The sequence below is a fragment of the Oncorhynchus nerka genome, unplaced genomic scaffold, assembly GCF_034236695.1.
Source record: "Oncorhynchus nerka isolate Pitt River unplaced genomic scaffold, Oner_Uvic_2.0 unplaced_scaffold_1228, whole genome shotgun sequence".
NCBI classification, from domain to species: Eukaryota; Metazoa; Chordata; class Actinopteri; order Salmoniformes; family Salmonidae; genus Oncorhynchus; species Oncorhynchus nerka.
The window spans coordinates 62,324-85,732 of record NW_027040105.1 but is presented as its reverse complement, the minus strand read 5'-3'; the positions used below and the strand labels follow the sequence as shown (position 1 = coordinate 85,732).

Here is a 23,409-nt window from a genome sequence, read left to right as displayed (position 1 = left end):
GTCCTATACAATAGTATGGGGCTTGTCTGTCCTAGCTAGTCCTATACAATAGTATGGGGCTTGTCTGTCCTAGCTAGTCCTATACAATAGTATGGGGCTTGTCTGTCCTAGCCAGTCCTCTACAATAGTATGGGGCTTGTCTGTCCTAGCCAGTCCTCTACAATAGTATGGGGCTTGTCTGTCCTAGCCAGTCCTATACAATAGTATGGGGCTTGTCTGTCCTAGCCAGTCCTATACAATAGTATGGGGCTTGTCTGTCCTAGCTAGTCCTCCACAGTAGTATGGGGCTTGTCTATCCTAGCCAGTCCTATACAATAGTATGGGGCTTGTCTGTCCTAGCCACTCCTATACAATAGTATGGGGCTGCCTGTCCTAGCCAGTCCTCCACAATAGTATGGGCTTGTCTGTCCTAGCTAGTCCTCCACAATAGTATGGGGCTTGTCTGTCCTAGCCAGTCCTATACAATAGTATGGGGCTTGTCTGTCCTAGCCAGTCCTCCACAATAGTATGGGGCTTGTCTAGTCCTAGTCCTCCACAATAGTATGGGGCTTTCCTGTCCCAGCCAGTCCTCCACAATAGTATGGGGCTTGCCTGTCCTAGCTAGTCCTCTACAATAGTATGGGGCTTGTCTGTCCTAGCCAGTCCTATACAATAGTATGGGGCTTGTCTGTCCTAGCCAGTCCTATACAATAGTATGGGGCTTGTCTGTCCTAGCCAGTCCTATACAATAGTATGGGGCTTGTCTGTCCTAGCCAGTCCTATACAATAGTATGGGGCTTGTCTGTCCTAGCCAGTCCTATACAATAGTATGGGGCTTGTCTGTCCTAGCTAGTCCTATACAATAGTATGGGGCTTGTCTGTCCTAGCCAGTCCTATACAATAGTATGGGGCTTGTCTGTCCTAGCCAGTCCTCTACAATAGTATGGGGCTTGTCTGTCCTAGCCAGTCCTATACAATAGTATGGGGCTTGTCTGTCCTAGCCAGTCCTATACAATAGTATGGGGCTTGTCTGTCCTAGCCAGTCCTATACAATAGTATGGGGCTTGTCTGTCCTAGCCAGTCCTCCACAGTAGTATGGGGCTTGTCTATCCTAGCCAGTCCTATACAATAGTATGGGGCTTGTCTGTCCTAGCCACTCCTATACAATAGTATGGGGCTGCCTGTCCTAGCCAGTCCTCCACAATAGTACGGGGCATTCCTGTCCTAGCTAGTCCTCCACAATAGTATGGGGCTTTCCTGTCCTGCTAGTCCTCCACAATAGTACGGGCTTTCCTGTCCTAGCTAGTCCTCCACAATAGTATGGGGCTTGCCTGTCCTAGCTAGTCCTCCACAATAGTACGGGGCTTTCCTGTCCCAGCCAGTCCTCCACAATAGTATGGGGCTTGCCTGTCCTAGCCTCTACAGTCCTCTGTCCTACAATAGTATGGGGCTTGTCTGTCCTAGCCAGTCCTATACAATAGTATGGGGCTTGTCTGTCCTAGCCAGTCCTCTACAATAGTATGGGGCTTGTCTGTCCTAGCCAGTCCTATACAATAGTATGGGGCTTGTCTGTCCTAGCCAGTCCTATACAATAGTATGGGGCTTGTCTGTCCTAGCCAGTCCTATACAATAGTATGGGGCTTGTCTGTCCTAGCCAGTCCTATACAATAGTATGGGGCTTGTCTGTCCTAGCCAGTCCTATACAATAGTATGGGGCTTGTCTGTCCTAGCCAGTCCTATACAATAGTATGGGGCTTGTCTGTCCTAGCCAGTCCTATACAATAGTATGGGGCTTGTCTGTCCTAGCCAGTCCTATACAATAGTATGGGGCTTGCCTGTCCTAGCTAGTCCTCTACAATAGTATGGGGCTTGTCTGTCCTAGCCAGTCCTATACAATAGTATGGGGCTTGTCTGTCCTAGCCAGTCCTATACAATAGTATGGGGCTTGCCTGTCCTAGCCAGTCCTATACAATAGTATGGGGCTTGTCTGTCCTAGCCAGTCCTATACAATAGTATGGGGCTTGTCTGTCCTAGCCAGTCCTATACAATAGTATGGGGCTTGTCTGTCCTAGCCAGTCCTCCACAGTAGTATGGGGCTTGTCTGTCCTAGCCAGTCCTCCACAATATTACGGGGCTTGTCTGTCCTAGCCAGTCCTCCACAATATTACGGGGCTTGTCTGTCCTAGCCACTCCTATACAATAGTATGGGGCTGCCTGTCCTAGCCAGTCCTCCACAATAGTACGGGGCTTTCCTGTCCTAGCTAGTCCTCCACAATAGTATGGGGCTTTCCTGTCCTAGCTAGTCCTCCACAATAGTACGGGGCTTTCCTGTCCTAGCTAGTCCTCCACAATAGTATGGGGCTTGCCTGTCCTAGCTAGTCCTCCACAATAGTACGGGGCTTTCCTGTCCCAGCCAGTCCTCCACAATAGTATGGGGCTTGCCTGTCCTAGCTAGTCCTCTACAATAGTATGGGGCTTGTCTGTCCCAGCCAGTCCTCCACAATAGTATGGGGCTTGCCTGTCCTAGCCAGTCCTATACAATAGTATGGGGCTTGTCTGTCCTAGCCAGTCCTCTACAATAGTATGGGGCTTGTCTGTCCTAGCCAGTCCTATACAATAGTATGGGGCTTGCCTGTCCTAGCCAGTCCTATACAATAGTATGGGGCTTGTCTGTCCTAGCCAGTCCTATACAATAGTATGGGGCTTGTCTGTCCTAGCCAGTCCTCTACAATAGTATGGGGCTTGTCTGTCCTAGCCAGTCCTCCACAATAGTATGGGGCTTGCCTGTCCTAGCCAGTCCTCCACAATAGTATGGGGCTTGTCTGTCCTAGCCAGTCCTCTACAATAGTATGGGGCTTGTCTGTCCTAGCCAGTCCTATACAATAGTATGGGGCTTGTCTGTCCTAGCCAGTCCTCCACAATAGTATGGGGCTTGTCTGTCCTAGCCAGTCCTCCACAATTAGTATGGGGCTTGTCTGTCCTAGCCAGTCCTCCACAATAGTACGGGGCTTGTCTGTCCTAGCCAGTCCTTCACAATAGTATGGGGCTTGTCTGTCCTAGCCAGTCCTCTACAATAGTATGGGGCTTGCCTGTCCTAGCCAGTCCTCCACAATAGTACGGGGCTTGTCTGTCCTAGCCAGTCCTATACAATAGTATGGGGCTTGTCTGTCCTAGCCAGTCCTACACAATAGTATGGGGCTTGTCTGTCCTAGCTAGTCCTCCACAGTAGTATGGGGCTTGTCTGTCCTAGCCAGTCCTATACAATAGTATGGGGCTTGTCTGTCCTAGCCAGTCCTACACAATAGTATGGGGCTTGTCTGTCCTAGCCAGTCCTCCACAATAGTATGGGGCTTGCCTGTCCTAGACACTCCTATACAATAGTATGGGGCTGCCTGTCCTAGCCAGTCCTCCACAATAGTACGGGGCTTTCCTGTCCTAGCTAGTCCTCCACAATAGTACGGGGCTTTCCTGTCCTAGCTAGTCCTCCACAATAGTATGGGGCTTTCCTGTCCTAGCTAGTCCTCCACAATAGTATGGGGCTTGCCTGTCCTAGCTAGTCCTCCACAATAGTACGGGGCTTTCCTGTCCCAGCCAGTCCTCCACAATAGTATGGGGCTTGCCTGTCCTAGCTAGTCCTCTACAATAGTATGGGGCTTGTCTGTCCCAGCCAGTCCTCCACAATAGTATGGGGCTTGCCTGTCCTAGCCAGTCCTATACAATAGTATGGGGCTTGTCTGTCCTAGCCAGTCCTCCACAATAGTATGGGGCTTGCCTGTCCTAGCCAGTCCTATATAATAGTATGGGGCTTGTCTGTCCTAGCCAGTCCTATATAATAGTATGGGGCTTGTCTGTCCTAGCCAGTCCTATATAATAGTATGGGGCTTGTCTGTCCTAGCCAGTCCTCTACAATAGTATGGGGCTTGCCTGTCCTAGCCAGTCCTATATAATAGTATGGGGCTTGTCTGTCCTAGCTAGTCCTATATAATAGTATGGGGCTTGTCTGTCCTAGCCAGTCCTATATAATAGTATGGGGCTTGTCTGTCCTAGCCAGTCCTATATAATAGTATGGGGCTTGTCTGTCCCAGCCAGTCCTCCACAATAGTATGGGGCTTTCCTGTCCTAGCCAGTCCTCTACAATATTATGGGGCTTGCCTGTCCTAGCCATTCCTCTACAATAGTATGGGGCTTGCCTGTCCTAGCCAGTCCTCTACAATAGTATGGGGCTTGCCTGTCCTAGCCAGTCCTCTACAATAGTATGGGGCTTGCCTGTCCTAGCCAGTCCTATACAATAGTATGGGGCTTGCCTGTCCTAGCCATTCCTCTACAATAGTATGGGGCTTGTCTGTCCCAGCCAGTCCTCTACAATAGTATGGGGCTTGCCTGTCCTAGCCAGTCCTCTACAATAGTATGGGGCTTGCCTGTCCTAGCCAGTCCTCCACAATAGTATGGGGCTTGCCTGTCCTAGCCACTCCTATACAATAGTATGGGGCTTGCCTGTCCTAGCCAGTCCTCTACAATAGTATGGGGCTTGTCTGTCCTAGCCAGTCCTCCACAATAGTATGGGGCTTGCCTGCCCTAGCCAGTCCTCCACAATAGTATGGGGCTTGCCTGTCCTAGCCATTCAGTAGCTCCAAAACCACCAAAAAGCCAGACTACAGTTTTCAGCTGCACATGGGGACAAAGATCATACTTTTTGGAGAGATGTCCTCTGGTCTGATGAAACAAAAATAGAACTGTTTGGCCATAATGACCATTGTTATGTTTGGAGGGAAAAGGGGGAGGCTTGCAAGCAGAAGAACACCATCTCAACCGTGAAGAACAGGGGGTGGCAGCATCATGCTGTGCTTTGCTGCAGGAGGGACTGGTGCACTTCACAAAATAAATGGCATCATGAGGAAGGAAAATTATGTGGAGATATTGAAGCAACATCTCAAGACATCAGTCAGGATGTAAAAGCTTGGTCGCAAATGGGTCTTCCAAATGGACAATGACCCCAAGAATACTTCCAAAGTTGTGGCAAAATGGCTTAAGGACAACAAAGTCAAGGTATTGGAGTGGCCATCACAAAGCCCTGACCTCAATCCTATAGAACATTTGTGGGCAGAACTGAACAAACGTGTGCAAGCAAGGAGGCCTACAAACCTGACTCAGTTACACCAGCTCTGTCAGGAGGAATGAGGCATACAAACCTGACTCAGTTACACCAGCTCTGTCAGGAGCAATGGGCCAAAATTCACCCAACTTATTGTGGGAAGCTTGTGGAAGCTTCTGACCCAATGGGAATGTGATGAAAGAAATAAAAGCTGAAATAAATCATTCTCTCTACCATTATTCTCACATTTCACATTCTTAAAATAAAGTGGTGATCCTAACTGACCTAAAACAGGGAATTTTTACTTGGATTAAACGTCAGGAATTGTGAAAAAACTGAGTTTGGTGTATGTAAAACTTCCGACTTCAACTGTATATATAAGAATATACAGTGGGGCAAAAAAAAGTATTTAGTCAGCCACCAATTGTGCAAGTTCTCCCACTTAAAAAGATGGGAGAGGCCTGTAATTTTCATCATAGGTACACTATGTATATATTATATATTTAATCACATTTTTATTTGGCTTACCCCCAACGGCATTGCGTGTATCCCTGAGGGTACGCGTTCCCCAGTTTGAGAAAACCTGCTCCTTGGCAACAGTGTCTAGATAGAATTTACATTTGTGGTCCTGGCAACTGAACCATTATTTGTGTCTTACTGAGATTTACTGACAGAAGCACCAGATCATCATCAAACAGTAGACATTTGACTTCGGATTCTAGTAAGGGTGAGGCCGTGTGCTGCAGACTTTTCTAGTGGCCGCGCCAATTCGTTGATATATATGTTGAAGAGGGTGGGGCTTAAGCTGCATCCCTGTCTCACCCCACGGCCCTGTGGAAATAAATGTGTTTTTTTTGCCTATTTTAACCGAACACTTGTTGTTTGTGTAGATGGATTTTACTGTTGGATATTTTTTTTTTCAATTTTGTTTGTTTGTCAATTTGGGTGTGCATGAATACATGGTAATGGACTGTCATACGGTAATTTGGTAAAAAGCCAATTTGATATTTGCTCAGTACATTGTTTTCCCTGAGGAAATGTACAAGTCTGCTGTTAATGATAATGCAGAGGATTTTCCCAAGGTTGCTGTTGCTGTTGATGCATATCCAACGATAGTTATTTGGGTCAAATTTGTCTCCAATCTCATACATCTCTCTCTCTCTCTCTCTCTACATCTCTCTCTCTCTCTCTCTCTCTCTCTGTACCTCTCTCATATATATATCTCTCTCTGTACCTCTCTCTCCCTCCCCTCCTTCCCTCTCTCTCCCCAGACAACTCTTCTCTAATCCACTGTGTTTATTACCATTGTGATTAGGTCTGTAGGGGAGGGACAGGATGGGAGAGAGAGAGAGAGAGAGAGAGAGAGAGAGAGAGAGAGAGAGAGAGAGAGAGAGAGAGAGAGAGAGAGAGAGAGAGAGAGAGAGAGAGAGAGAGAGAGAGAGAGAGAGAAGAGAGAGAGAGGGAGAGAGAAGAGCTCTAATCTTGGCTTTGGGGGTAATAGATTTTAAACACATCACCCCGAGAGCGTCTCTCCTCCTCCCCTAAAAACACAAACCCATCTCCTGTCCTCCGTCCCCTCTCTCTCCCTCTCCCTCTCCCTCTCTCTCTCTCTCTGTCTCTCCCTCTCTCTCTCCTCTCTCTCTCTCTCTGTCTCTCTCTGTCTCCCTCTCCCTCTCTCTCTCTCTCTCTCTCCCTCTCTCAGTCTCTCCTTCTAGTTCTAATAAAAAACAGACACATTTTTCTATTCAGTTTGGGAGGATTATTTTCTATGAAGACCAGACTGTCTCTGTCACTGCTACATCAGACATCACACTGGCTTGTTTAAAGACTAGCTGTGTACATATATTCAGACCCAGGTTAAGTCTAGTCCTTTCTCCATTGAGCTTTTTGTTGTCCAGCACTGGGTTTAATCTGGGTCTGGTAAAACCGGCCATCAGAGAACGAGAGAGTTAGGCCAACTGTAGATCTGGACGCCATGTTGTTGCCTCTCAACATTCCATTCATGACCAGGACCCTCTGACCTCATATCCTCTTCCTGTCTCTCTCTCTGCTTCAGACATTGCCCAGCAGAATCATAGTATCATAGAATCACAGTATCATAGAATCATAGTATCATAGAATCACAGTATCATAGTATCATAGTATCATAGAATCATAGAATCATAGTATCATAGAGTCATAGAATCAGAGAGTCATAGAATCAGAGAGTCATAGTATCAGAGAGTCATAGAATCAGAGAGTCATAGAATCAGAGAGTCATAGAATCAGAGAAACAGAGAGTCATAGAATCAGAGAGTCATAGAATCAGAGAGTCAGAGAATGAGAGAGTCAAAGAATCAGAGAAACAGAGAGTCATAGAATCAGAGAGTCATAGAATCAGAGAGTCAGAGAATGAGAGAGTCAAAGAATCAGAGAGTCGTAGAATCAGAGAGTCTTAGAATCAGAGACTCATAGAATCAGAGAATCAGAGTCAGAGAATCACAGAATCAGAGACTCATAGAATCAGAGGGATGGTGTATGGGGTTATAGGAAATAGGAGTTATACATACACATGCCAATATGTTTGTATCTGTGTTTGTATCTGAGAGAGAGAGAGAGAGAGAGAGACAGATGGAGAAAGAGAGAGAGAGAGAGATGGAGACAGAGAGAGAGAAAGAGAGAGAGAGAGAGAGAGAGATGGAGACAGAGAGAGAGAAAGAGAGAGAGAGAGAGAGAGAGAGAGAGAGAGAGAGAGAGAGAGAGAGAGAGAGAGACAGATGGAGAAAGAGAGAGAGAGAGAGAGAGAGAGATGGAGACAGAGAGAGAGAAAGAGAGAGAGAGAGAGAGATGGAGACAGAGAGAGAGAAAGAGAGAGAGAGAGAGAGAGAGGGAGAGATGGAGACAGAGAGAGAGAAAGAGAGAGAGAGATGGAGACAGAGAGAGGGAGAGAGAGAGAGAGAGAGAGAGAGAGAGAGAGAGAGAGACAGATGGAGAAAGAGAGAGAGAGAGAGAGAGAGATGGAGACAGAGAGAGAGAGAGAGGGAGAGAGAGAGAGAGAGAGAGAGAGAGAGAGAGAGACAGATGGAGACAGAGAGAGAGAGAGAGAGAGAGAGATGGAGACAGAGAGAGAGAAAGAGAGAGAGAGAGAGATGGAGACAGAGAGAGAGAGAGAGAGAGAGAGAGGAGAGAGAGAGAGAGAGAGAGAGAGAGAGAGAGAGAGAGAGAGAGAGAGAGAGAGAGAGAGAGAGAGAGAGAGAGAGAGGGAGGGAGAGAGAGAGAGAAGAGAGACCGAGAGAGAGAGAGAGAGAGAGACAGAGAGGGAGGGAGGGAGGGTGGACTAATGTCTGAAGATGCATTCCCTGTTTTCTTCTCACAAGTCACTACAATATTCTCCCTGTTTCTTTAACTCTCCAGAACCTGTGCTCATTTTTCCAAGAGTATAATATTTCTTTTAACACTCCTCACGCTTCGCTGAATAAAAACAGTTTGTTGTCCAAGACGTTGATATACGCTTGTGACGCGCACGCCTCTCTCTCTCTCTCTTCCATAGTTGTAGCAGCGGCAGCCGAAACCGGCCTCTCTCTCTCTCATCACTGTCGCCGATAAGACTAAATGAAATGCTTCCTTTCAGGCCTGCTATCTAGAAGGGCAGTCCACAGAATGCGCGGTGCTTTGTAAAGCGCTGGGGAGGAATGAGGTCCTGGTGACCTAAAAACCTACTGATGACTATTTATGTATCCCCTTATCGGTGTCTTTACGTCCGCGTTTATGATTCCTTCCCGCCATTTTTGGACTGTGTGGATTACATGTTTAGAAATGGTCTATTTTATTCGCTAGAAAAAAATGATAAGAGAAAACTTTATTTATATATATATATATTTTTTTTTTTAAAGCGTTTCAAAAAAAAATCTATTACTTGATAATATCAAACAATAACCGATTTTTCTTCATTGCATTGATTGACAAAAGCGTCAACTTTACAGTAACTCTCACACAAGCTGTAGGCTAAATGTGTGTGTGTGTGTGTGCGTGCGTGCGTGCCGTGCGTGCGTGCGTGCGTGCGTGCGTGCGTGCGTGTGTGTGTGTCTGTTCTATATTGTTAATCACACTCCTCCTTTAAAGCGGCGATTGATTCACTCGTTCTTTCCGGGCAGGAAAATACTGAGAACGTATAGAATATGTCTCTCTATCCAGCAGATAAACTCCAATATACCTTCTATCTGTCTCTCTCTCTCTCTGTCTCTCTCTCTCTGTCTCTCTCTCTCTCTCTCTGTCTCTCTGTCTCTCTCTCTCTCTCTCTCTCTCTCTCTCTCTCTGTCGTCCCTCCATCTCTCATCTCACGCCGCGTCACGGACTAAAGGCCCCGCAAAGAAAATAAGGCAAACTGAAAAAAATAACAAACAAACGTTACCGGGTTAACCGGCCGCTCTTTCAGAAGGATCGCGGGCCTGCGGCAGCACACAACCGATAGCGGATAGAGAGATTGGAAAGTAGTTTGGACAGAATACCAATAATGTCACAAATCATTTTTGAGTAAACAATGAACGGATTCCCGAGATGTTCACCGTTATACGTTTTCTAAAAAAAACGTGATGCTTTTTCTCTCTTTTTTGTTGTTTGCTGAGGGTGAAAATATGAACGTTTATTGTTATGTTATATTATCCTCGTGACATATGACCGTTAATAAGAAGTATATCAACCACAATACACTCAGAGGAGTTTTTAAATCTTAATATTGAAACAGTCAAACTCTGTTAATGTTTATTTGGTTTTAATCAACAAATCAATTAACGAAGACGTGTTTTTTTATTTTTTATTCGTCGAGATAAATGCCATCCGACTTAAAGGACCATGGTATAGAAAACATACCTACACCACTCATTATCTGAACGGGCCAACAACAACAACAACAACAACTACTACTACTACTACTGATAGTGCTACTACTACTGGTACTACTACTATTACTACTACTGATAGTACTACTACTACTACTACTGGCACTACTACTACTACTACTGGTACTACTACTACTACTACTACTGATAGTGCTACTACTACTACTACTGGCACTACTACTACTACTACTGATAGTGCTACTACTACTGGTACTACTACTGGCACTACTACTGGCACTACTACTACTACTACTGATAGTGCTACTACTACTGGCACTACTACTACTACTACTGATAGTGCTACTACTACTGGTACTACTACTACTACTACTACTGGCACTACTACTACTACTGGTACTACTACTACTACTACTACTGATAGTGCTACTACTACTGGTACTACTACTACTACTGGCACTACTACTACTACTGGTACTACTACTACTACTACTGATAGTGCTACTACTACTGGTACTACTACTACTACTACTACTGGCACTACTACTACTACTACTGGTACTACTACTACTACTATCACTACTACTATTACTACTACTATTACTACTACTACTGCTGATAGTGCTACTACTACTGTTACTACTACTACTACTACTACTGGTACTACTACTACTGCTACTACTGGCACTACTACTACTACTACTGGTACTACTACTACTACTAATACTACTGATAGTGCTACTACTGCTGTTACTACTACTACTAGTACTACTACTACTACTGGTACTACTACTACTGGTACTACTACTAATAATAATAATACTACTGATACTGCTACTACTACTGGTACTACTACTACTAATACTACTGATACTGCTACTACTGCTGTTACTACTACTACTACTACTACTACTGCTACTACTACTACTAATACTACTGATACTGCTACTACTACTGTTACTATTACTACTACTACTACTACTACTGCTACAACTACTACTACAACTAATACTACTACAACAACTACTACTACAACTAATACTACTACTACTACTACTGCTACAACTACTACTACAACTAATACTACTACTACTACTGCTACTACTACTACTACTACTACTACTACTACTACTACTACTGCTGCTACTACTACTGCTACAACTACTACTACAACTAATACTACTGCTACAACTACTACTACTACTACTACTGCTACAACTACTACTAGTACTACTACTACTACTACTGCTACAACTACTAATACTACTACTGCTACAACTACTACTACTACTACTGCTACTGCTACTACTACTACTGATACTACTACTACTACTACTGCTACAACTACTACTACAACTACAACTAATCATACTACTACTGCTACTACTACTGCTACTACTACTACTGATACTACTACTACTACTACTGCTACAACTACTACTACAACTAATCCTACTACTACTGCTACTACTACTGATACTACTACTACTACTACTGCTACAACTACTACTACAACTAATCCTACTACTACTGCTACTACTACTGATACTACTACTACTACTACTGCTACAACTACTACTACAACTAATCCTACTACTACTGCTACTACTACTGCTGATACTGCTACTACTACTACATTAACTACAGCAGCTAACTCGGTTCTATGGTACTACAACGTGATGAGATAGTTTTTAATAAAGTTAGGGTTGTTTTTCAATTTGTTTGGTCGAACGTTCCCGAATCATTGAATTCATATGTTTTTAAGAAACTATTTTACTTTCGGTTAACACGAGATGTGGTTTTTAAAATTAACTTAATGTAAACCACTTTCATTAAAGCTACCGAACCAAACAACCGGTGAACAAAATATGAATTATAACAATATTATTACTATAAGGTTACTAATAATACCCAATTTATAAATAATAAAAACAATTAATTGCAGCGTAATAAATAAAATGATCATAATTGTGTCTTTTTCAATCGTCTGTAAACGAGAGAGGTTCAAATACAGGAAAGGTATAAAACGAAGTGTCAAGTTATCAGATGTTTAAATCTATGAACGCTTTTCCAACCTAAACACTCTCCTGCATTAAGCATCTCGAAGAAAATAACAACATCAAAACGGACTACAATTCTCAGAAGAATTCAACTTTAAAGACCTAAACAAATGACCAAAACAAAGAAAATAGCCCCAAGTCAAAAAGCGAGATTAATGATAGTGAACGAACGCAAGCCGAGACAGCGTATCGTATCAACGTGTTAACACTTCTGTCTTTTGGGACATCGGTGATTTACTCATCTTCGATATGAAAACATTTTTTACATTTTTTAAAATAGCCCCAAAAATAAGGAATAATTTAATAATTTAATTTAATTAGGAGTCAGGAGTCCGGTGAGAGAAATACGGTGTGTTTTGCAGTGAAAAGAAGAGCTGTCTGAGAGAGATAGGACTGAATGGGTTCTGGATGAACGCACAGCAGCTACAAGGTCTCATTGTGACTCTTCATATTTTCGGCCTAAAGCCTTATAATGTGTTGATATGTTAGTGACAGAGCAGCAACGTCGTCTATCCTCAAATTATTTATGTCTATATAATATAATATCTCCTGAACTTCATAAATGTTTTCTAGACGGTATTTTGATTTTCTGTTCTCAATTGAAGTAAACACACACACACACACACAAACCAGCAATAAAAAGTTTCACGCGTCACAGTATATTCTTTGCCAGCTCTGACGTGTGTGTGATGGTAGAGCATCTCTCAGCCCTGTCGTCTATAGAAGCGCCGAGGTATCCACTACTAGTATATCACTACACTGCTAGAAACGGCCACTGGCCCGGACACGCTGAGAGGAGAGGAAACGTGATTCGTTCTAGCTTTAGAAACGTGCTCAGTGCCTAATCCGCCGTTAAACTCACCGTGAGAATGTCTGTCGTTTCACATAACGGCGTGTGAGAGGGGACAAGTCTGTACCGGGCCTGTGACACGGTAGACCTTGGGGGTATTACATGGTTTAACCAGGGGTTATTATTCGGTGTGATTATTAGACTAAAGCAACCAGGTGATATAGGAGACAGGACCGTTACAATCTTCGCTTTGGGTGGTCGAGTTAAATACACTGAAAATGTCAAACAAAAAATGGTAGTTATCCTGTTTAACACAAGCTTTATATACAGGACATATAACATATAAAATAACCTTATTATATAAAAATATATATATATATCTCACTATTAGACTACAATATGCATTAGCCTACGTTACTATCATTGATAGCGCCGTTGTTTGGTCTCTGCGGTGATATTACTGCTATGACTTAGTCAAATCAAATCTAATCAAATGTTATTTGTCACATACACATGGTTAGATGCACTATTGTAAAGTGGCTGTTCCACTGGATGTCATAAGGTGAAAGCACCAATTTGTAAGTCGCTCTGGATAAGAGCGTCTGCTAAATGACTTAAATGTAAATGTAAATGTAAATGTTAGCAGATGTTATTGCGAGTGTAGCGAAATGCTTGTGCTTCTAGTTCCGACAATGTTCTAGTTCCGACAATGCAGTAATAACCAACTAGTAATGTAACGTTGTTGGTTTTTGTTGTTGTGGATTTTTAGGTGGATTCAAGGATTTCCTGTCCTATAAGGTCAAGTAGCTACAGCTAATTCTGTGAGCTCAAAAAAAAGAACAGAAAAGGCCTCGGTTATATTTAACCCCTTCTTAGATCTGTGAAACGGGAGAGGGGGGTGAGGGGAAGAGGGGGTTATAACCTTTTACCCGAGAGAAAAGAGAGAGTAAAAGAAGGGGGTGGGGGAAGGGGGGGGTGACAAGTGAAAGAGAGAGGAGAGAGACCCCATGACCTCTACTGCTGCTGCCCGCCATGTCACGGAACAGAGACCAAGTTCCTCCGCCGTGCGTCTCTTCCCCTGCACAACCCACAGCCGGTGTTAAATAGCCGCTTCCTAACCCTCTACTGCTGCCCTCCAACTTTGCCTTCGACAGTATAGCGTGTCCCTGTGGCCGGTTATGAGCCGGTGTTGTTAGCGGTGTGAGGAACATCGGAACACGGCGGGTCAAGTTCAGTGTTTTTTAAGTCATGCTTTGTTACCACTGGCCCCGGATGTGACTGGTGCCTCTTTCAGCACCTCCTTCCCCCTCCCCTTCCACCCCGCTCCTCCCCCACCCTCACCCCCCCCTCCCCCTCCATCATCCAGGGTTATTGATAAAAGACTAAAACAGGAAGCAGAAAACACACACTGTGATGCACTAATACACACGTCACTACACACACACACACACACACACACACACCATGATGCACTAATACACACATCACTATACACACACCATGATGCACTAATACACACATCACTATACACACACACACACACACAAATCTCCAGCCAAATTCTTGATCAAAGTTGGTTGAAAATATAAAGATGCTTAAGTGTTCCTTCTATTTGGACAAAACAAGTTTAAGCCTCTGCATGTGGCATCTCGTCTAGATTAACAGGCTACAGAGGAAAGAGCAGGCATCTCTATAGCGGTATTAACCTATGGGCACTCTTGTGTTTCAATATCGGTTGACGGAGAGAAGGGGGCAGGCAGCGCTTGGTAAACGGTACTTACTGTGCATCGCAGCGAACGGGTCGTGTTTACAGTGAATCTCCATCGTAGCTGGCTCTCACGGCTGGGGGATGGAGGCCCCTACGGTATGAACGTCTTCACGAGGCCCACCGGGTGCGCCTTTCTCTCTTGCGCTCACAACCCCAGAGATGATGGGTGCGTTTCAAAAACCCAAAACACCAAGAAACCGTTAAGCCACGAAGAGACTGGTCCCTCCAAAATAAAAAATAAAAAATATTATATATTTTTTAAATATAATATTATTTATTTTTTTAAGCTAACGAATAATACAACAAAAATAAATGTTGTTTAAAAAAAATTATAGAGTTTGTAACTGATTATAGAGTTTGTAATAATTGTGTAAGAATTATAATCAAAACTCAAATGACTCCGGTTCCTTCATTGGGAGTTCAGCGGGGTTACTCATTCTAACTATCCGGCTTAGGTGCCTCCAAGGCCGGCAGAGAAAACACATCAATCACGGTCCCAATCCTTCAACAGGACATTTCTGATTGAAAGACGAGTAAGTCCAAAAAATAATTGAATAACGTGAAAGTTATTATAGACAAAATAGACCGAGACCGAAACGTGTTAGTCTATTGCACACCCCTCGTAACGGAATCTCGGTCGCCTTCTCGGTCCGTTGGTCCTGACCCCTGAACTGTGACTGAACCGAAGAGAAGCTGCTGTCATTCACACGGTGAACACACGGTAAACGCTGCTCCCTCTCACCGGTCTGACTCGAGCCCCCCGTTAGAATCCTTCTTGCCTCCGGTAGGAGAACCATTCGTTAGAAATCCCCGGTATGTTGAGTGTCCAGTTGATTCATCGGCTACAACATTGCTCCAGCAAGTGACCGTTGGGAAAAGAACGTTACTCTTCTCCTCAAATCCTCCGGTTCCAGAAACACTTAAACTCCTTCACTGTTGTCGTGGCTTCCGTGAAAGCGCGCTGGGGGGGGGGAGAAACTGGGAGGCACATTTTAGACAGAGATCAAATTGAAAAGTTTTTTAAAAACGAAAATGAGAGATGGGCCACGAAGCAAGTGAAGTTAAATGGCTCATTATGTGAAGCTGCTGTCAAGGGTGTGATTCAGTTGGCTCGTTTTGTCTCTCTTCAAACACACACTGTCACACATACACACGTAGAATCCCAGGGATGAGTGTGTGTGTCTGTACAGGAATGTCGCTGTGTGTGGAACAGGGGGAGAGAAAAAAAAAAACCCAGTATTGTTCCTCGCGTAAACGTTCCCACCGTGAGCTCTATTCGGTTAGAAGGTTGAGAGGCTGCAGCGTGAGGAGCGCACGCCGAGTTTCAGGACCTGCTCTGGTGTGGACAGCGCCCGCGCGCCAGCCCCCTGGTCCTTACCACACCCTGTCAATCAAACCCTTCAACAAGCCAATCACGGGCCTGTGCACCGCTCTGACGTCACGCCCGGCTCCCTGATAGGATCAGGCGGGGGGGGGCCAACCGCTGATTGGTCGGTCCGAATCCTGCGGGTGAACGACTCGCTGTTCGAATTGTCCCATAGACCAATAGGCGGCCTCGCATTGCGGCGGGGTTCTAGACAGTGGGTGATTTTACGTTTCAATTTCAATTACCAAGGTTAAGAACTACTGCCTTTAGAACCTTTTGAAGTAAATTTATTCCTGTCAATATAAACCGGTAAATTAATTGAGTATTACTAAAAAATGAGACTTAGTTGTGGCTAGGCCTATAATGAAAATAGCCTATAAAAATACTATTGAATTAAAAACCCGGGAGTGGTTATATGGGCCTATCCGTTCTCCTCCTTTAATTGAAAGAAAATATATGCAATCGAAAAGAAGACAATAATGGTATTTGGGAAGTCGTTTCATTAACAAAACTCAGTATAAACCAATGGAGAGAAAACATCAACTAGAACGCTGATGCATATAGATATACTATTCTAGAATTAGAACAAATAAACTAGAACACTGATGTATCTAGATATACTATTCTAGAATTAGAACAAATAAACTAGAATGCGGATGCATCTAGATATACTATTCTAGAATTAGAACAAATAAACTAGAACACTGATGCATATGGATATACTATTCTAGAATTAGAACAAATAAACTAGAACGCTGATGCATACAGATATACTATTCTAGAATTAGAACAAAAAACTAGAACACTGATGCATATAGATATACAATTATAGAATTAGAACAAATAAACTAGAACGCTGATGTATCTAGATATACTATTCTAGAATTAGAACAAATTAACTAGAACACTGATGCATATAGATATACTATTCTAGAATTAGAACAAATAAACTAGAACACTGATGCATATGGATATACTATTCTAGAATTAGAACAAATAAACTAGAACGCTGATGCATACAGATATACTATTCTAGAATTAGAACCATCACATTAGAAAGTCTGTCTGTTTGTGTCTCGGCCTGTCAGTCAGCCAGCCAGCCAGCCAGTCAGTCAGTCAACCAGCAGTCAGTCAGTCAGTCAGTCAGTCAGTCAGTCAGTCAGCCAGTCAGTCAGTCAGTTAGACAGTCAGTCAGCCAGTCAGTCAGTCAGCCAGTCAGTCAGTCAGTTAGACAGTCAGTCAGCCAGTCAGCCAGTCAGCCAGTCAGTCAGTCAGTCAGTGTTATTGGGGGGAAACATCACTTCGTCTTGTTCCTCCTCATTAACAAACAAACACACCGTTTCTAGCTCCAAATGTTATAATGTTCGCTCGAAGCCAAGGAAGGAAGGAAGGAAGGAAGGAAGGATGGAAGGAAGGAAGGAAGGGAGGAAGACCGGGCTCTATATGAAACATGCAGCTCTTCTCATTAGGCTAATGGAATTGATTGGCAAAGAGAGAGAGAGAGAGTGTAGCTAATGAAAAGCAACCGTCGTTCATATTCTAGTTCAGCAAACCTGAACAGGATTCACTACATACAAGTCCCACCTGAGTTATATGAGAGAAACATTTCACCCCTGAAATATTCACTGCGCAGATCGCCTAAAGCGTCAAACAAAATGAAACACCGTTATTTTCTCCTTCTTCTCCTCCTCGACATTCATTCATTCATTTCCCCCACAGCTTTGTTGTTATCTAGCTATATTCATATCCATTCATCTCGTCATTAATGAATCCATTCCTCCCCATATATCTACTACAGGCTGTAACGTTACACCTTTCACGGCTTTCCTATAGGACTATACAAGGCTCATAGCTAATAATAGACCAACTTACTTATTAAACCTTCAGTTAACTAGTCAAGTCAGTTAAGAACGAATTCTTATTTACAATGACGGCCAACACCGGACGACGCTGGGCCAATTGTGCGCCGGCCTCCCAATCACGGCACGATGCGATTCAGCCTGGATTCGAACCAGTGGATGTAGTGTCGCCACTTGCACTGAGATGCATTGTCTTAGACCGCAGCGCCACTCAAGAGCCCACATATCATAATAATCATGATAGCAACAATTAGTTTATAACTATTCAATAGATAGTGTAACGATTATAACCAGTATATTTTGTGCATGGTTTAATGTTTTAAACTAGTCGTTCTTCTTCTACTGTTTTACACATTGTTTAAATGTCATTCTTCTTCTACTGTTTTACACAATGTTTAATGTTTTAAACTAGTCGTTCTTCTTCTACTGTTTTACACAATGTTTAATGTTTTAAACTAGTCGTTCTTCTTCTACTGTTTTACACAATGTTTAATGTTTTAAACTAGTAATTCTTCTTCTACTGTTTTACACAACTAGTCATTCTTCTTCTACTGTTTTACACATTGTTTAATGTTTTAAACTAGTCGTTCTTCTTCTACTGTTTTACACATTGTTTAATGTTTTAAACTAGTCGTTCTTCTTCTACTGTTTTACACATTGTTTAATGTTTTAAACTAGTCGTTCTTCTTCTACTGTTTTACACATTGTTTAATGTTTTAAACTAGTCATTCTTCTTCTACTGTTTTACACATTGTTTAATGTTTTAAACTAGTCGTTCTTCTTCTACTGTTTTACACATTGTTTAATGTTTTAAACTAGTCGTTCTTCTTCTACTGTTTTACACATTGTTTAATGTTTTAAACTAGTCGTTCTTCTTCTACTGTTTTACACATTGTTTAATGTTTTAAACTAGTCATTCTTCTTCTACTGTTTTACACATTGCGTTTCATCTTTAACTAAAGGGGATATCTGCAGGTCCATTTTATGACTTTTGATTTAATGATATGAACCTATTGTCTCTTGAAGACTACAACTGTCTTAGCCCATCAGAACCAAACATATCAGATGTTTTTTCCCCCCCGTTGTTTGTAAACAATGTAATTGTAAACAAACGGTGTATAGCCTCAAAACCTCACGTGTTGATATCATGGACGGCCAGTCCTTGTATCCATAGTTCTGTCTATGAAAATGAGCGGTTGCATTTCTCCAGTTCCGTCTCTTACCCTTTTTTTACCCCGAAACGGGAAGGGAATTCGATTTGTTATTGTTTCAACAATACAACCTTAACATTTATCTAATGCTTTATTATAAATTAATTCTACTATTTTTAAAAATCCAACTGAATTTTAGATTACTGAATTATCTTGGTTAAGAAGACTAATTAATCAAATGTTTGCTCCCGGTTTAAATACTGAGTTTGACCAAACTGTGACAACACGTGTACATGATAAAACTATTTAAATGTGTGTTTGATATGTTATATATATATATATAACTACTATATAATTATATAATACTAATTAATTATATAATATATATATTTGATATATCTACACATTAAACAGTAGCCGAGGCTCCGTCTGTATGCTCTCCATCACACTGCCACGTACAGTCGCGATCAACGAGGCCCTGGCTGTTTGTGAACGGGTTGGATTACGAGAGGAAGTTCACAGTTACACCGCCAGGGGGCGACACAACTCATGTCCTCTCTCTCTCTCTCTCTCTCTCTCTCTCTCTCTCTCACACACACACACACACACACACACACACACACACACACACACACACACGGCTTCCATCAGGGAAAGGTTTCTTTCTAGAACGTTATAACAGAGATCAAATTTGCATTCGATGTTGTAGGCGACTAAAACTTTTCCACTTTAAAAAGGAAAATAGATTATCCCACCGAGATGCAACAAGATATTAGAATGTCAGTCAGATATTTAGTTCAGATTTGTCTTGATCTTTCCATCTGAAACCAGGAAGGACCTTTATATAGTCTGAGAGGTATAGAGACAGAACACAGAGTCATCTGAAACCAGGAAGGATCTTTATATAGTCTGAGAGGTATAGAGACAGAACACAGAGTCATCTGAAACCAGGAAGGATCTTTATATAGTCTGAGAGGTATAGAGACAGAACACAGAGTCATCTGAAACCAGGAAGGATCTTTATATAGTCTGAGAGGTATAGAGACAGAACACAGAGTCATCTGAAACCAGGAAGGACCTTTATATAGTCTGAGAGGTATAGAGACAGAACACAGAGTCATCTGAAACCAGGAAGGACCTCTTTCTGATATAGAAACAGAACACAGAGTCATCTGAAACCAGGAAGGATCTTTATATAGTCTGAGACAGAACACAGAGTCATCTGAAACCAGGAAGGATCTTTATATAGTCTGAGAGGTATAGAGACAGAACACACAGAGTCATCTGAAACACCAGGAAGGATCTTTATATAGTCTGAGAGGTATAGAGACAGAACACAGAGTCATCTGAAACCAGGAAGGATCTTTATATAGCCTGAGTCACAGAACACAGAGTCATCTGACCAGGAAGGATGCAGTCATATAGTCTGAGAGGTATAGAAACAGAACACAGAGTCATCTGAAACCACAGAGTCACCATGCAGTCACCATGAGTCACAGTCACAGAGTCACCATGAGTCACCATGTAGTCACCTGAACACAGAGTCACCAAGTAGTCACCTGAACACAGAGTCACCATGTAGTCACCTGAACACAGAGTCACCAAGTAGTCACCTGAACACAGAGTCACCATGTAGTCACCAGAACACAGAGTCACCATGTAGTCACCTGAACACAGAGTCACCATGTAGTCACCTGAACACAGAGTTACCATGTAGTCACCTGAACACAGAGTCACCATGTAGTCACCTGAACACAGAGTCACCATGTAGTAATCTGAACACAGAGTCACCATGTAGTCACCATGTAGTCACCTGAACACAGAGTCACCATGTAGTCACCATGCAGTCACCTGAACACAGAGTTACCATGTAGTCACCTGAACACAGAGTCACTATGCAGTCACCTGAATACAGAGTCACCATGCAGTCACCTGAACACAGAGTCACCATGTAGTCACCATGCAGTCACCTGAACACAGAGTTACCATGTAGTCACCTGAACACAGAGTCACCATGCAGTCACCTGAACACAGAGTCACCATGCAGTCACCTGAACACAGAGTCACAGAGTCACCATGTAGTCACCTGAACACAGAGTCACCATGCAGTCACCTGAACACAGAGTCACAGAGTCACCATGCAGTCACCTGAACACAGAGTCACCATGCAGTCACCTGAACACAGAGTCACCATGCAGTCAACAGAACACAGAGTCACCATGCAGTCACCTGAACACAGAGTCACCATGTAGTCAACAGAACACAGAGTCACCATGCAGTCACCTGAACACAGAGTCACCATGTAGTCAACAGAACACAGAGTCACCATGCAGTCACCTGAACACAGAGTCACCATGTAGTCAACAGAACACAGAGTCACCATGCAGTCACCTGAACACAGAGTCACCATGTAGTCAACAGAACACAGAGTCACCATGCAGTCACCTGAACACAGAGTCACCATGTAGTCAACAGAACACAGAGTCACCATGCAGTCACCTGAACACAGAGTCACCATGTAGTCAATGTAGTCAGAACACAGAGTCACCATGCAGTCACCTGAACACAGAGTCACCATGTAGTCACCTGAACACAGAGTCACCATGAACAGTCACCTGAACACAGAGTCACCATGTAGTCACCTGAACACAGAGTCACCATGTAGTCACCTGAACACAGAGTCACCATGCAGTCACCATGTAGTCACCTGAACACAGAGTCACCATGTAGTCACCTGAACACAGAGTCACCATGTCACCATGTCACTGAACACAGAGTCACCATGTAGTCACCTGAACACAGAGTCACCATGTAGTCACCATGTAGTCACCTGAACACAGAGTCACCATGTAGTCACCTGAACACAGAGTCACCATGTAGTCACCATGTAGTCACCTGAACACAGAGTCACCATGTAGTCACCTGAACACAGAGTCACCATGTAGTCACCATGAACACAGAGTCACCATGCCACCTGAACACAGAGTCACAGAGTCACCATGCAGTCACCTGAACACAGAGTCACCATGCAGTCACCTGAACACAGAGTCACCATGCAGTCAACAGAACACAGAGTCACCATGCAGTCACCTGAACACAGAGTCACCATGTAGTCAACAGAACACAGAGTCACCATGCAGTCACCTGAACACAGAGTCACCATGTAGTCACCATGAGTCACCATGCAGTCACCTGAACACAGAGTCACCATGTAGTCACAGAACACAGAGTCACCATGCAGTCACCTGAACACAGAGTCACCATGTAGTCAACAGAACACAGAGTCACCATGCAGTCACCTGAACACAGAGTCACCATGCAGTCAACAGAACACAGAGTCACCATGCAGTCACCTGAACACAGAGTCACCATGTAGTCAACAGAACACAGAGTCACCATGCAGTCACCTGAACACAGAGTCACCATGTAGTCAACAGAACACAGAGTCACCATGCAGTCACCTGAACACAGAGTCACCATGTAGTCAACAGAACACAGAGTCACCATGCAGTCACCTGAACACAGAGTCACCATGTAGTCACCTGAACACAGAGTCACCATGTAGTCACCATGTAGTCACCTGAACACAGAGTCACCATGCAGTCATCTGAACACAGAGTCACCATGTAGTCACCTGAACACAGAGTCACAGAGTCACCATGTAGTCACCTGAACACAGAGTCACCATGTAGTCACCATGTAGTCACCTGAACACAGAGTCACCATGTAGTCACCTGAACACAGAGTCACCATGCAGTCACCATGTAGTCAACTGAACACAGAGTCACCATGTAGTCACCTGAACACAGAGTCACCATGTTGTCACCTGAACACAGACCATGTAGTCACCTGAACACAGAGTCACCATGTAGTCACCTGAACACAGAGTCACCATGTAGTCACCATGTAGTCACTGAACACAGAGTCACCATGTAGTCACCTGAACACAGAGTCACCATGTAGTCACCTGAACACAGAGTCACCATGTAGTCAACTGAACACAGAGTCACCATGTAGTCAGTCACCTGAACACAGAGTCACCATGTAGTCAATCTGAACACAGAGTCACCATGTAGTCACCATGTCACCTGAACACAGAGTCACCATGTAGTCACCTGAACACAGAGTCACCATGTAGTCACCATGTAGTCAACTGAACACAGAGTCACCATGCAGTCACCTGAACACAGAGTCACCATGTAGTCAACAGAACACAGAGTCACCATGTAGTCACCTGAACACAGAGTCACCATGTAGTCACCTGAACACAGAGTCACCATGCAGTCATCTGAACACAGAGTCACCATGTAGTCACCTGAACACAGAGTCACAGAGTCACCATGTAGTCACCTGAACACAGAGTCACATGTAGTCACCTGAACACAGAGTCACCATGCAGTCACCTGAACACAGAGTCACCATGTAGTCACCATGTAGTCAACTGAACACAGAGTCACCATGTAGTCACCTGAACACAGAGTCACCATGTAGTCAACTGAACACAGAGTC

The 23,409-nt window shown here is 43.5% G+C and overlaps 1 protein-coding gene across 2 annotated transcripts in view; it reads right to left on the bottom strand.

Annotated features, from left to right (window-relative positions):
- Positions 1-23,409, bottom strand: part of LOC135569058 (paired box protein Pax-5-like) — a 144,805-nt gene that overhangs the window by 61,783 nt on the left and 59,613 nt on the right. Inside the window, exon 1 of one of the 2 annotated variants that reach the window (XM_065015892.1) lies at positions 14,538-16,398. The exons of the other annotated variant lie outside the window; for it this stretch is intronic. Within the exon in view, the coding sequence (XP_064871964.1) occupies positions 14,538-14,580 (43 nt within the window). The 5' untranslated portion in view covers positions 14,581-16,398. Of the gene's footprint in view, positions 1-14,537; positions 16,399-23,409 lie in introns of those variants that run through there. 2 annotated transcript variants of the gene reach the window in all.